Source organism: Cupressus sempervirens, chromosome 11, assembly GCF_028749045.1.
Source record: "Cupressus sempervirens isolate cs-2001-9-10 chromosome 11, ASM2874904v1, whole genome shotgun sequence".
Classification (NCBI taxonomy): Eukaryota; Viridiplantae; Streptophyta; class Pinopsida; order Cupressales; family Cupressaceae; genus Cupressus; species Cupressus sempervirens.
The window spans coordinates 602581004-602596771 of NC_143128.1; the positions used below are offsets into that span (position 1 = coordinate 602581004).

At 35.0% G+C, this 15768-nt stretch overlaps 1 protein-coding gene across 2 annotated transcripts; it reads left to right on the forward strand.

The window, feature by feature from the left end:
- Window positions 1-7592: 7592 nt before the first annotated feature.
- On the forward strand, window positions 7593-10041 carry LOC149531120 (uncharacterized). Of its 2 annotated transcripts, none has more exons than XM_089810918.1 (2): window positions 7593-7845; window positions 9475-10041. In XM_089810918.1, the coding sequence occupies exon 2, from the start codon at window positions 9508-9510 to the stop codon at window positions 9940-9942; it is 435 nt and encodes a 144-aa protein (XP_089667044.1). In that variant the 5' UTR covers window positions 7593-7845; window positions 9475-9507; the 3' UTR covers window positions 9943-10041. The 2 variants fall into 2 exon arrangements, with proteins under 2 accessions (XP_089667044.1, XP_089667045.1); XM_089810919.1 differs by lacking the exon at window positions 7593-7845 and adding an exon at window positions 7894-8001.
- The last annotated feature ends 5727 nt before the right edge of the window (window positions 10042-15768 follow it).

The following is a 15768-nucleotide window of genomic DNA, read 5'->3' on the forward strand; positions in this document are numbered from 1 at the left end:
AAAACAAACTTTCTACCTCTTCTTTCTAGTGCTGAAAATCACTAAATAGAGGCAACTTCTTTAAACACTTGAATTCCATGAAAAGAAAACATGAAAACCAAAATACCTCCAGTGCTGATACTGAACTTGGATCTACTGATTTGGCACAGGTGCAAGACTGAAAATCCTTTACACCACTGATCAAACTTTGTAGAGTCGCCACCTCTTTGCAAGAGGAATGAAATAACCACTGCTGTGATCTATTTTTATATTTCAATTATTTATAACAACAGATTGCAACCAGCACTTAAAAACTTATCAAGAATTTGAAACTCCTTTTCAAGAAACTACCAAAAGCTTCAGATCTGCCCATACAACTGAAAGTCCTTCAAAATTTTGCAATGAAATCAACTAGGAACAAACTGGTACAGAGATTTGAGAGTCGCCACTCATGCTTTGTGAGAAATAAAACATAATTTGTCACTTGACAAATCTGAACCAGACTTTCAATGTAGGAAAAACTTGCAGATCATTATTATCTTGAAAAGAATTTACAATTTATAAAAGAATTCTTGACTCTGAAACTTTCTCAACAGTATTTGCAAACTGGATTGATTGAAGATAGACCTATGACAGTCATAGAACACAATTTTCATCTAGTTTCAACATACTACTGATAATGAATAAAGCTTAACTTGGGGACATGAAACTTCAGCAAGGAAAAGGAACACATCTTGCTATTGATATGATATATCCAATATGTTTCACATCAGAGGCTCATGTTCTTTCAACAAAATGGATTGCCATCTTATCTCCCCAGCAGAGTCGCCATTTTGTTGGTGTTTGAAAATGTTACCCATTTCCAATTACCCTGATGAGAACAAGATGCATCTAGGGGCAGCTAACTCCCATTATCAACACATCCATTCAGACACCAGGCCAACTATAAGGCATGACCCTTCTTCTTTCTTCAGGCTCTGCAAAACCTAGGCGGGTGAACCTCTAGATTCCTTATATGGTACCAGTTGTCAAAGCATACACTGAATCTAATACAAAGCAGATAGAAACCCTAATTTCTTCTATACTCAACCAGGAATCATAAGCATGAACTAGCTAAGAACATAACTCATGAAACTGGCAAGCTAAGTGTGGGTTAACATTGAGTAGCTTTCAACATAAAAGGGAAAATTGATTTAATATGTTGATAACAGCAAGACCCAAGTATGAACAACAGAACTTAATGATCCTATCTCTGACCAGTGCCTTATCTATTGGGCAATTAAATGAATCATAACCATACATCTCTTGGAAACCTCAAACGTATCTCTACATTAAGATCCCTGATCTATCTTTCACCTTGTGAATAGACATTTGCTACAGAATGAATCTCATACTCAGAAAATCCTATCATGAAATCTGCAAACCCTGTGACAAATATCAAGCAATTACATGGTTCTTTGTTCCATAAGCAAGATATTTTAACCACATACATTTCAAAATGTAATGCAACCTAATTCATGCTCTTTGATCACAAATTAGAAGAAATAACAGAGCCATAATCAGGAGACAAGATTCAAACTGAACTTCAAACTTTTGCTGCACTTTATTTGTTTTCCTTGAAATCAAATACATGAAATGTATAGAAAATAACTCATAGATCACCTAACAGAAAAGAACTATCTGCAAAACTTAAAATTCTGTTTAATACAAGAAGAAATGCTGAAGAATGGTTTCTCAGTGCAAAAACTGGAACCTTTACAAAGTATTAGAGAAAGAAAGATATAGAAGAGAAAGAATTCCCGGATCTGTTCTCAAGATGACAAGTGTCCACTTGAAATTCAATCCTCTGTAACTGAATAACTTCTTCCTTCCATCTCCCATTTTGATTTGATTTTGTTTCATCATTAATCTGTAACAAACTTGCAAAATATCCTTGCCTAATGATGAAAACCCTTTACTTGCCAAAATATCTGATTGCCCCATGAAAAGGCCAGTGAAAATGAGTTTTTACTGAGTAAATCAGAACAAATTCGACCCTAACTGCATTTCCATTGCCTTCTACTGATATCCAGGTCATTATCTTGACAAAAAACAAATCTGAACTTCCTGGTATGAATATGGTGGCACTTTAGGTACCTGATAAAAAATCTCGTGTAGCTCAAATTGACTGATACCTGTGCAAAAACTGACTTCAGAATCTGAAAGTTCATCCTCTCCCGATTCCAACGGTATATTGGAGTGCCCAATTTGGTTAAAAATTGCCCCAGATATTGCCTTTTGAAAATCTCAGTCTCTACTCAGTGGTTTGAAACATATATTTTTGCAAAATTTAAAACTTTCATATAGTTTAAACTATATAAAGTTTCAAACTTTATTAAAATGAACATGATGTGAGATTTGAGAAAAAACAATAATAAAATATTAAAATTTGAAAAGTCTAAAATTTTTCCTCATTTTCTCTCGGGTCAAACTTCTGTTGACCAAGTGCCACGTGTCACTCTGTGATTGGCCTACATGGTCTGCATCATCCGCCACATGTCGTCTCCTCGCTACCTTGCCATGCTTAACTAGTGAGCAGCTTCGATTAGCGAGGTAACGCGAACCGTCAGATCTGCCACATGGCGCAATCTGGTGCGCTCCTGCCAGTTGCTCGCCACATTACTGCCAAATCACTCTATCGCTGCCACGTGTCATCCCCTGATTCGTTGGCTTGTTGCTTCGTCATTGACTAGTCATCGCCTATCTCGCCATCACCATAGGACCCACTGCCACGTGTCGCGAGGTCGCTATATCGCTATGGTAACCTCCTTGCACCTTCTCCATGGCGACATAGCGACGATCGTCCGATTCTCCATGTGTCATGATCTCACACTTTCCCGCCACATCAGCACATGTACAATTTGTTTCAAAATTGTGCATCATGCGACTCCGCTGACGTCAAACCTCCAAGTGGCATCCACTGACACGTGGGCCCACGCAGATGAGCGCTGCCCTTTCGAAGAGCGCTATCTCAAAGACAACTAACTTCTAGTGGGCAGAAGTATTTAAAGTGCCTACTATTTCAATACCCACTCAATGTGGGATAAAACAATTCACGTTTTCTACTTTCTTTATGCCATGTGAACGGCTTTCACCATTACTGCGATTACTTCTCATCTCATGCGCGAGTTCTGCTCCTCCTAAAGATGTGGATCCTTTTGCAACGTGTGCTTTCCTTCTGCAGTTTGGCTGAGACATCCTCTGTGTTTCTTTTATGATGGTGCATTCCTTTAAAAAAAAGACAGCGGGTTCTCTAGTTTCTTGGTGCGGCTTCCCCACTAAAAACTCTCGCCTGCTACGTTGAATGCAATCGACTGCAGCTTCCTCCTTACTTCTGCAAGTCATGGACGTCCTCCCTACAGATGTTGAAGCATCTGCCTCCATCCACAACTGCGGCCTCCCCTTCACAAAAAATGTGAGTTTCTACTATAGAAGGTGCAAATCTTCGAAAAACATGGGCTATTGCTAGAAAACATGATGTCCTCTTTCTAACTTCCCGTGGTCTCTTTGTTCTTGCATGGGTTGAGAGTTCAAAAACCAATTGATGCTGCTCTTTATTCCTTGCTGCTAATTTCAACGCCCATCTATCCTGAAGCTGCGGGTTCTCTTTTTTCTTGGCGCTGCCTCTTCTAATGAAGACGGGTTTTATTTGTGAATGGGCTCGTGCCTCCATCGGTTTCTATTTTAAAACGCTCTGGCTTTCATTTCCCCATGTTTCTTTCATAAATCATTTTCACTTTATAACTCACGGTGCCTTTAAGATCCTGAGACATCCAATCAAGCACTAACTGATTCTTAAAAAACTCCTTTTATCATTTATTTGTAACTTTTCAATCCTGTGCCACGAAGTCTGTTGACTACCTTTGAAAACTGACCCAAACCTCTGGTCAGGCTCTAAAAATAGGTACACTAATTCTCTATTCCACATATTATCAACCTGCCGAATCTCGTCTCATGAAAAATTCCAGGTCAAAAGATATTGACCGTCAAAGTTGAATTCTCGGATCATCTGCAAGAAAACATGTCAGAAAGCAATAAACTGGTTTTGGATTTGGCTCAGAAAACTAGGCAGATGGGTACATGGGAAGATGACAACTGGGGCGTTAAATCTCTGTCATGAGGACATTATGGATATGCAATTTGGGCTCATGACGAATCACAGGACACAACTAGTGGACACTCAAAGTGGGCTACTCAGAATTTTGCAATTAGGAACACTGACTGAAAGCGATTTTTTGCAAATGGAATTGACTCGAAAAAGTGTGCAAACGGATTCGTCAAGATTTGAAAACTGACACACTTGGAATATTTTCAGAGGACAACACAGGGGTATAATCCATTTGATCTTACCAATCACAGATCAGGAGTTATGATGTCTCGAACAGGGCTACCAATCAATCTGTAAATACTGACACCAGCGAAAAGTTAGAAAATCCATTTGGAATCGCATTTGAAAACCACTCAAACAGATTCGTCAAGAGTTGAAACTTGAAACATAACAAGTCTCTAACGTCTACAATATAATGCAACAGGAATTTCAACATTTTGGTCAACTGGTCAAAAGTTATAGCACGTCAAATAGGCCTACCCAAAAATATGCGCAAAGTGCAAAATCATGAAAACGGGAACTGACCAACTTCGAGGGATTCAAAACCTAATCAAATGGATTTGAAATGATTCAAAATCTGGAATATAGGTTCTTAGGTATGGAAACTAGACACTCTCAAAGTGGAAAGTCACAAAAACTTTTTTGGGTGCGAAATATTCAATGGAAAACACAGCCTCCTGTCGCTGTTTGACACTTGGGGAAAATGTAGATTTCAAATGCACTCAAAACAAGACTTCGCAGAATGGTTCAAAATGATGCTTCAACTTCATGGAACACTTAGACGCACTAAATGAAAGTTGCTAGAAGCATAAAACACCTCATGGGGTTCAAAGGTACAGCTAGGTACATAGGCTTCACAAAGCATTTATAGGCCTCAAAATTCGGACTACACTTTTGAGCGCCAACAAGTCACAACACTTATTCGATTCTGAATGCTTACCGAGCTCATCACCTAGTCTACAGTTCACACTGAGCATTCAACGGTTACCTTATAAATTCCACAGGTAAACAGTTAATACTGAGCATTCCTTTGGAAATCGAGCATATGGGCAGTTCAACAGTATTTACCAAGTTCACAGTGGTTACCGAGCAGAATAGTGTTCTCCAAGAACTTAGTGTTTATCGAGTGATCAAGGTAAACAAAGAACTTAGTGTTTACCGAGTGATCAAGGTAAACAAAGAACTTAGTGTTTACCGAGTGACCAAGGTAAACAAAGGAATCAGTGATTACTGAGTAAAATAGGTAAATGAAGGAATCAGTATTTACCAAGTGAAGAAGGTTATCATGGATTTAGTTTTTACCGAGTGACACAATATTCATCGAGTCACTAATGGTTATCGAGTTCCAAGCTACTTAGAATGATTAGTATGGACCGTGCCTCTACTCTTACCGAGTACATGACGATGCAGTGTATTGTAGTGGATGCCGAGTATCAGAAGGTCACTGAGTCAGTTTGTGGAATTCGAGTTTTCTACAACCTGGCCGACTCAGTAATGCTTGTTCACTTGTGTTTGGCCGACCTTGCCAGTGTAAATATTGAAATGGTATATATCATTTGAGATGATGAGATGTTGAATATCATGGGTTGTGTTGTGTTGCAATAATTTTTGAAGAAGGAAAGCGAATCACTAGCAGAACAGAGGAATACAACAAGGTCAACATTGATGCGGAAATGATATATCCATCACATCAGGTGATCAGAGCACAAAGGATTTTATCAGCAATCAGTTGTAATCAGATCCACTGCTTCATCCTAATAGGTAAATCAGTTTACTAAATCTTTTAGCAAGGTAGACTTGACAGTCTTTTGTAAACCTCCTAACAGAGTGCATACTTCATTGTATGTTTGTAAATCCTTTAACAAGGTGGATCTAGCAATCCTACTTGCTCCTAACAGGGAAGATCATCAGAAGTGATCATTGTAAGCCTTAACCGGCCAACTTTATACTGCAGTATTGAAGTTTTGTGGGTATCATCCCCACCCCAGTTTTACTTTCTAATTGGAAAGTTTCTGGGTCACCAAATCTGTGTGTTCATGTGTTACAAATGTTTATCTTTTCATGCATACAATAGATTAGATGGATGAATGGTAAAAATATTATTATGCAAAATTGAATTAAAGTTTTAGAGTTACTGATTCACCCCTCCCCTCTCAGTAACCTTGTTAGTCTTGATTATTTCCAACAAAAACATGCAAATCATGGCAAAAATTTAGTTTTGGAGGCCATGCCATTCAAGGACCTCCCAAAAATTCCTAAAATTCAAACTTAAAATCTCAGAATTTTTTGGGAAGCCCATTGGTCCCCTCAAGAAAAACACCCCATAAGTCTACTAAAATTCACAAATTTAACATCACATGATGAAATAAATAACCACTTTAAAATTTCATTTTCAAAATTCCAAACACATGCATACCTGAATAAGCATCAAATGAATTAATTCAAACAAACGAGGAATAAACCAATAATCTTCCTACATAATATTTGTAGCAAGCATTAAAAAATAACATGAAAGATTAGGAAAGTTACAAAAAGTCCTATCGCCAAATCGAAGAAAAACTCATAACTTGAAGAAAATCCCCAAATCTCCAAATAAGCAAACGAGATTATTGGTAAATTGTGCCAATCCTAACATGATTCCAAGAAGCTAATACCCACAAAATTCAGGGATTCCAACCACTCCTAACAAGTGGAATACAAATTATCCATAAGAGGTTTTGAGGAATTTTTCCAATTTCTCAAGTGAAAAGAGTAGGATAAAACTCCCCTTCAAACATAAAAGTTAATAAAAAATCATATTTTTTTAACAATATAAACAAAAATAGATCCCACCATCTTAATTTCTTATATTAATAATTTTTTTTCTCACTATACGTAAAACAACTATTAAGAAAATGCTATGAAAGAACTAATATATCATAATATAATCTTCATAAAAATTGAAAAAAATAAATATAAAAAAGACTATAATCTGAATTTTATCAGGGTTCCACAATCCATTTTAATAGCATGATTGTGTATATAATTTATTCCACACAATACAATTGTGTGCAATATAGACTATAATCTATTCCACGCAATACAGTTGCTAACCCATAGCTGAGGAAACATCCCAAACTCTTTTTTCAACCTTCATTTCTTCTCTTTCTAAGACCTAGAAGAGATCAAGCTAAACCTTAAACAATTATTAACAACATTTAACTTTTTCTTCTACTGGAAAAATACATAACTTCACAAATAAGCTTAATAATAGAAACATCTGTACTTGTTTTCTACGAACTTAAACTACTTCACCAATAAAATGAACTGAACAGCGAACACTAAAAATCGAAGTAATAAATGACAATTCATCAAACCCGAGACTCATTAAAAAAATTGATCAATGATAATTTGACACTTTACAATGATTTGACTTTATATAAACCACCAATATTTTTCTATTATAAGAAACCAAAATTGCTGCACTCTTGCACTCTTAGCTCAACTTCCACGAAACCCACTATTAATTTCCAAATCCTGCACTTAACGTCACATTGAGCTAGATTTGGTGCATGCAGGTTTCATGTTGTTGAGCGGTCTCGACCAAACTATGTCATTTGCCAACGAAGTCCACTGTCCATTCTCTATAAATTCAATTTACGAGCTGCCCAGTCATCTCATGCAGAGTAGAATTCGTATACTCCCCGACAGCTTTGGATTCAGAATTCCTCGTCCTCAAGGTAAGGGATTGTTTAATTATAGAAGTTTTCTCGGGAGTCAAATTGTTATCATTGTTGAGATTTGGGGTTTTCAGTGTCATATTTTTATGAAGTGAGTTGTTTCTCTCGACAGCGATTGGGAAATTGGTTGATCATCCTCAGTATACCCTGTGCTAGGTTTTTGTTGGAATTTCATTATGTCTATTCGATTTTTTATATGTTTTTAATGCTAATCTGTGAAATAAATTTATTTAGGTCGGAAATCGGCCATTTATCTTTCTGTGGTACAATCTCAATATCCCCTGTGCTGGTTTTTGGAGGATTTTCTTTTTGTGTTTTCGAATTTGTTGTGATTTTGATGCTAATTTGTGAAAAAAAAGAATTTCTCGGGCTGGGAAACCAGCGTTTTATCATCTGTTCCTTAAGTGACTCGAACCTGAGCCACTGTTGAACTGCTAGAGAGTAGCCTAAAGGGACTTAATTTGAAAAATAGGATACACATAATATTAGGGGTTTTTAACTGAAGATAAATTTTGAATACTTTTTGGGTGTGTTTTAATAAATGCATATGTATCTGTGGCCTTAAGTGTATTGAATAGGTGAATCTTCACCAGTTGTGAATTTGGTAGTTGGATTGTCGATTGTTATGAATGGTTTATCAAATATTTGTGAATTAGGGTTGTTGGCCTGAACATATTTGTGAGTCAGGGTTCTTGGTCAGAAAACATTTGTTAATTGGGTTGCTGGCTGTGTTTTTGCCGAGTTTGCAGTAGTTCTGATTGGTTTCCATAAAACTTTTAAATAGAAGTGCTACTCTGTTTTAAGGAAGAGAGCGAATTTTGAGGCTCTCAAAGTTTTAATTGGCATTTGATGGACGGGTTTAAGGTTCAATTTATGCAGAAAGAGAAATTGGTTTTGGTTTTTAGAATTTGTTTACGCCGAAAGAGAAATTGGTTTTTAAGAATTTGTATATGCGGAAAGAGAAATTGGTTTTACAGGATTCGTATATGCTTCTGAATTAGTTATGGGTATTTTACACATTTTTTTTCCACATGTATTGTGTCAATTGCAGATTAAGTGCCCTAAAATTTTAATTGGCATTTGATGGCCTTTGGGTTCAATTTTTGAGGAAAAATAAATTGGTTTTACAGAACTTGCAAATGCTTCTTAATTAGTTGCCGATAGTTTACACCATTCTCTTCCACCTGGATTGTGTGAATTGCAGATTATGCTGTGTATAGTTTATGCTATGTTTTATAAATTGGGTTGTCTGTATTTTCTAAATCCATTATAATTGTTATAAAAGTTTTCTAGATACATCTTTATAATGTTTAGGATCACATTATATGATCCATGATCAGGATCATCAGGATAAAAGTGAGATAAAAGTGAGTGAGAGATGTAACAGAAATGAATACACAATCGAATCAGAATTTTTTTAGAGTAATCTATCCTAATTCTTGAATTGAATTAAAAGGGGCCTTCTGCTTTACACTAGAATTGCTCTTAAAGTGAATTTTGAAAATTGATGTTTCTATGCTTTGAGGGCGATTTCAAATTTTGTAAATAGAATATGAGTACATTTTTTGATAGAGAAAACATTTTTTCTGGTGTTTAGCCTGATTTGTTGTTTGGAAACCTTTGTTGAAGGACCCTGTTCAAAGAAATTTCAAGAACCGAATCATGGCTACCCAAGGGTTGAAAAATGAAAGAAGTGGCGCTGAGGTTTACTATGGTGCAGAAGTGTGTTATCAGAAATATTTGGAGCTCTTGGAAGCAATGGACCTCCCCAAGGGACTTCTTCCTCTGAGGGATCTAGAGGAATCTGGGTATGTAAAGGAAACTGGTTTTGTGTGGCTCAAACAGAAGAAACCATGTCAACATTACAACAAGAAAACTGGGAAAACAGTCTATTATGACACTGAACTGACTGGTTATGTTGGGAAACGATCAATGAAAAAGATGACTGGAGTGAAGAGTAGAGAACTTTTGTTTTGGATACACATTATTGAGATGGGTATCAATGATCCCTCTAGTAAGAAGATTTACTTTAAAAGTAATCTGGGAATTGGAAAGTCCTTTCCTATCGAAGCATTTCAGTTAGAGGATGAAAAATAGGAGAGAACATTGACTCTCTTTCAGAAACTTCATATATGCTTATGTCTGTAATGTCCAGACAATTTAATAAACAATTATTACTGAACATTTTGTATGTTATATCCGGATTGTTTTATCTGTATCTATATGCCTGAGCATGATGCTTGTATTGCATATAATTTCTTTTGATAGGTAATGAGCTAAAATTTTGATTATTTATTATTATTTGTTGAGATAAATTGTTATTATGTATTAAGTCTATGAATTTTATTGAACAACCATAGAACCTTGATATTTACAGATTGTTGAACCTCTTTTGTGGGAATTAATTAGGATCTTTTGTAGGCTGAAGCTAAGATTAATTAGTGTTATATGTTGCCATTAATTATTGTTATTATTTTATAAAGTTCAAGTAGATTCAAACCCAAGACCTCCCACATTAGAGGCTCACAATTTACCATTATGTTGTAGGCTCTTGCCTTTCAATATACACATATTTAACAAGACTTGATCTTCTCAAATAATAAGGTGAAATGGATTGTTGAGGGCATGAATGAAAAAGAAAAGACATTAAAAATCACAAAGATAATTAATCGTGACATTTTAATTAATGATTATCTTTTTAAATAGATAAAATGGGAACAAACCTTGGTTTAGAGCTAGAAGTTCCTCACCAACCTAGTCAATATTCATTTTGTAAAACTCAGTAGGAATTCCATCTATGCCAAGAGATTTGTCATTAGCCAAAGAGTTTGGCAATTTTGATTTCTTCTAATGAGATATGATTCTTCAAACTTTCAATATCATTAGGAGATAAATTCTTTGGGATCAACTTTAGGCATTTGTTAAGGGCTTTTTGGTTCTCATGACCATGCTTAGAAGCAAAAAGTTGGCAATTATAATTGTATAAGGCTTTTTAAACCACCTCTAGATCAAAAGAGTGATTTCATCAGCCTAGATGGATTCTATACGTTCTCTCTTGTTCTTAGCTTGAATAAGATTAAAGAAGTATTGTGTGACTTTGTCACCCTCACAAAGCCAATTCAACTTTGACCTACCTCTCTGACTTTCAATTTTATAGTTTTATACCCTTCTTAGGCAGTTCTTAACCTTGATCAATTGAACTTATCTTTGGATATCCTCAATTTTGACTTGTAGTTCTCTTTCAATATGGTTAAGCTTAATATGTGCCATTGATTTGTCAACATTCATGTAGTAATTTGAAAAATATGTTGCCAAACCTTAGTTAAGTCTTCACATTACTCTCTAGGCCCAAGATGTTGGTTACACGATTTAGATAGATAGGAGACCATTTGAATAGTGTTTTTGGTGTTAGCATCCTTCAAAAGAGATACGTTCAATTTGAAGGGTCTTTTAGTTGATTTTAAACTATTAGGAATGTCCTTTTTAAACTCAATAGATGCAAAAATGGGTGAATGATCGAACGTTGAAGCGGGGGAGACAACAATAGGAGAGTTTCCAACATCAACAAAAAATGAAAAAAGGAAGAGTCAACATAGAATTGGTTTTCACTCTTCCATATCATACATACGTAATAATAAAATTCCATAATTCCATGACGACACTATAGCATTTAAATACCTCAATGATAGGTTATGTTATTTACAATACAACAATATTTATGAACTAAGCCAACATGAACTATCAAATTGTATCCTAGCATTATATGTTAGTGAACACTCATTAGAATAATAATAATCACCCCCTTGTTACTAAAAATTTTTGTCCTATCACCTTAGTACTCATTTAAGCACTTTCTTAATTAATCAAACAACTTCTACATCAAAGTGAATATGATATGCACTCAATATCAAGTTCACACAAAGCTATACCTGGAGGGTTGGTTCATGATGGCCTTACTTGTGTCTCTCTTTGTGGGAACTCGGGGTTGTGTAATTTGCACACAAGATTAGGAAGAATTCATACACACGATCGGGATGGGATCTCTGATCTCTCTTTTAAAATACATCCATTATTTGACCTCATGGTTCCAAATTCAATCTATATATAATAATATGATACCAAATGCATATCAACCAAATGTTTCAATAACAACAACAAGCAATAACAAGCAACAAATCACATACATTTCAAATCTTATGTTTATCACATTTACATAGCACGATCGAGTTAGGCATACAATGTGATAAACCCATGCATATATCACATAAATGCTACGTCACTAACTCGTACAAAATGTGATTAGCTCATGCATGTATCACATTTAGAGAGTATGGATAGATCAAACATACTATCACATTTAGAGAGTATGGATAGATCAAACATACTATCACATTTACATAGTGTGACTAGTTTGTGCTTACATTACATACACACAATATAAAAGAATCAACATAACATGTACTCATAGTGATCAATTGGAAAAAAAGGAAGTAGGTGTAACCTTATTGTAAGCATTTCTCCTTTTACCTAGTTCCCTCACATAAGCCTTTAAGTAGTTCTTAATTGAAATGAGCAATGCTAGTGCACCCCATACTACATTGTTTCTCATCCTATTTTTCAGATCACTACTATATCTAATGAAAAGAAAGAATCCTACACTAATTATCTTTAATGACAAGGGCATAGACATAAAATAACACATTAGACTTTATACAGATGCATATACATTAAATAACTAATGCACATACACAAAGACATACATACATACATACATACATACATAATAACTCATACAAACATAATAGGAAAATGACAATAGGAATAGGATGTGAGCTACTACATGCATCTACCCCTTACCTTGCTAACTAATAGTTATTGGTGCTCCCATAATACACTATCGGTCCCCTACTTTATCTAATTCATTGTGAATTGTGATGACAGGAAATATTCTTATATTACTTGGAGACATCATTGGATAAACTATAGGTGTAACACCATACATTACATAAGGCCATTAATAATGTTTCATAACCCATTCATTTTTTTGAGTGAGTAGATCTTGAAATCTATGACCTCCATGCCATCATTAAAGTTAGTCCAACTTTGTATGGGTGGCTTATAACACTTGCCACTTTCGTGGTATTAGTGAAAGTTTAATAGTCTCTACCATACTGTGGGAAGCTCTTGGCATCCATTATCTTTGTGATAATAGTGATAACCACTAAAAGCCAAAGATGTGATAGTTAGCTCCTTGCATCCATCATGTACATAGTATTAGTGGAAATTGGCTAAACTTGTATATTATATCATAATATTAGAATCCTTAACCTTGACTCTATTTGTGGAAGATGGCTAATCCCTTGAGATATAGTGGTTAGCTCTTGGAATTTGTTAGATATATAATACAAGTGATAGTCGACCCACCATTGCTATGACTCAAATTTGACATGTTGGGTCATTTTCTAGCCAAATGTAACTATTTTGGATTACCCTATCAACATTAATGTGTCATTTAATTTGCAATCTTATATGTAATTCACGAAGCTCCATCAATCTTGAAAGTATCCTTGAATGCCTACAGTGGAATTGAAAATCATTTATGTTAATTTTAATCTACCACCAACCTTGTAAATCCTTTGTAATTGTTCCAACATCCTTGAAAAGTATCCTTTGTAATTATGAATTGTTTGGAATTTATTCATAAGGGATTGTGATAAATGTGAGTTATGAATTCCAATCATTTAAAATCATTTTACCCGCATGTGGATGGTTATAAAGGGATAATTAATGACATATGAATAGGGAAAATATGTGACTTTTGGGCTTCTCCAAACAAGATCTTGAAAGTAATATATGTCTCTTGGTATCTTGTCATTTATTGCATTTAATGCAACGTGTGTCTATTATGCTTGGCACCTAAGTTGTAGGAAAATTATTGAAGACAAAATTGACATCCTTTATTATTTTTTGGAGGCAATATGAGAGTTTTGGACATTTGGAATGAAGAGTCTTCTTTTTCCACCATTTTGGTGTTTCAAATTTCTTGTCGTGTCTTATAAAAAACTCTTCGTATGTAGAAATTAATGAGGAACAATTGAATGTGTATTTACTACGTACAAAGAAGGATATGTGGAGGCATAAAGAGGTGTTTCATAAGCAAGAGTTTTTCCATTTTAGAGGCAAAGAGGAGAATTAAAATGAATGTATAGGATTCCCATTTATTTGGATTTTATACCCACAAGGGTTTCTACATGAAATCAAGTTTTATGTGATGATCTTATGTTGTTGATTTTTACTTCTTTGTTGCTATCTTAAGATGGTGTTATTGATTAGTTATATGTTCATATAAAGTAATATTAATATTGTAATGGTATGAATTTGACCCTCCTAAAAGAAAGCTTTTTTTCCTCAAGAGCCAAGTTTACAACATACATTCAAGTATCTCCAACTAGCTAAAGTAGTTGAAATATCTTATTATAGATAAAGAGAAGTAATATTCTAAATGCAGAAATAGAAATGTTAGACAATAAAGAGTCTTTAATCCAAATCTAGGTGTCTTCACTACGGACCCCAGGGTGATGTGTGGACATTTTTGTAGTTCATTGTAGTCCTATACGGACCAAAATATAAAAGACCTGGAATTTAACAAAAACCCCAAGTTAGTACATATGTCAATAAATATTATATAACAAAATTAAATAAATGAGTCAAATGTAAGAAACCTCTGTGCAATTGAATGCTTCCAATAAACCTACATACATGGAAGACATGAAAAATTGTTTAGGGCTTTTTAGAGACTTGCCTGAGTTAAGCCCCTATTATGGTGCTTTCACCTCCACAACAACCAAATCAATAATTAGATAAAAAGATAAAGAAAGTGATAATGTAATAGAAACAAATCTTGCTTAGTGGATATAGAAGGATATTACCAAGTATGTTGTGAGAGGTTTTGTGGAGAGAGAGAGAGAGAGAGAGAGAGAGAGAGAGAGAGAGAGAGAGAGAGAGAGAGAGAGAGAGAGATGCAAAGGACCTCCATTTAAAGAGAGAATACGAGGGAAAAAGATCATTTTGGGTAGTTCTAGAATATTCCTATTTGACAAAAGCAAGAGACAAATGTAAGACATGCACTAGATTGATATTTTAATATTGGGATGTTAGTGGACTAAAGTGTGGTGTACATACATCTACACAATGCACTAGTATGCAAAATAATCGCTCTCAAACACAATAGTAGAAAGGATAACATGTGTTTAATGCAAAGTTGATGTTGAAATGTAACTGTTAACAAGGACTCTAAGCATCCCAAGAGGGAAGAGGTTGATGCAAGGGATGAAATTACCCACACACATGCTTAGGGAAGGGACACTAAAATGTGGCTTGAATTGCAAATGGGGGTATGCAATTTTTTACTCTAAAATAAACATGCTATGTTGGTTAATTTTTGACATCATAAAGTAGATGGGTTGAAACATGTTTTTTCTATATTAAGGAAATTTAATTTTCAAATAAGTTTATGATTTTTATGATGCAATATTCCAAGCCCTATAGCACACCCCTTGATTGATTATTTGGACAGAGATTGGATTTCACAATTCATGGTATCAGAACTTGTGCATTTCTCAATAGTTAGTATCAGTGTTGAAGGTTAATTAGTTCTAGGTATTCCTCCATTTTTTATTTCTTATCTTGATAAGCTTGTGGGAATACATTGTAAGGAATTGAAATATTTTGAAGGCTTGTGAGGTTGCAATGAACATTCTAGGAGTTAACATTGTTTTGAGATTAGAGGTGGTGAATCTTGGCATTGAAAGCCCATGCCTGTGGATCTCCATGGAGTTTATTATGTTTTTTTTTTAACTGAGAGCTCATATTTGGAAATATCCATGTATCATCTTGTTTGGTAGTTTTGTTTCTTTATCTTAT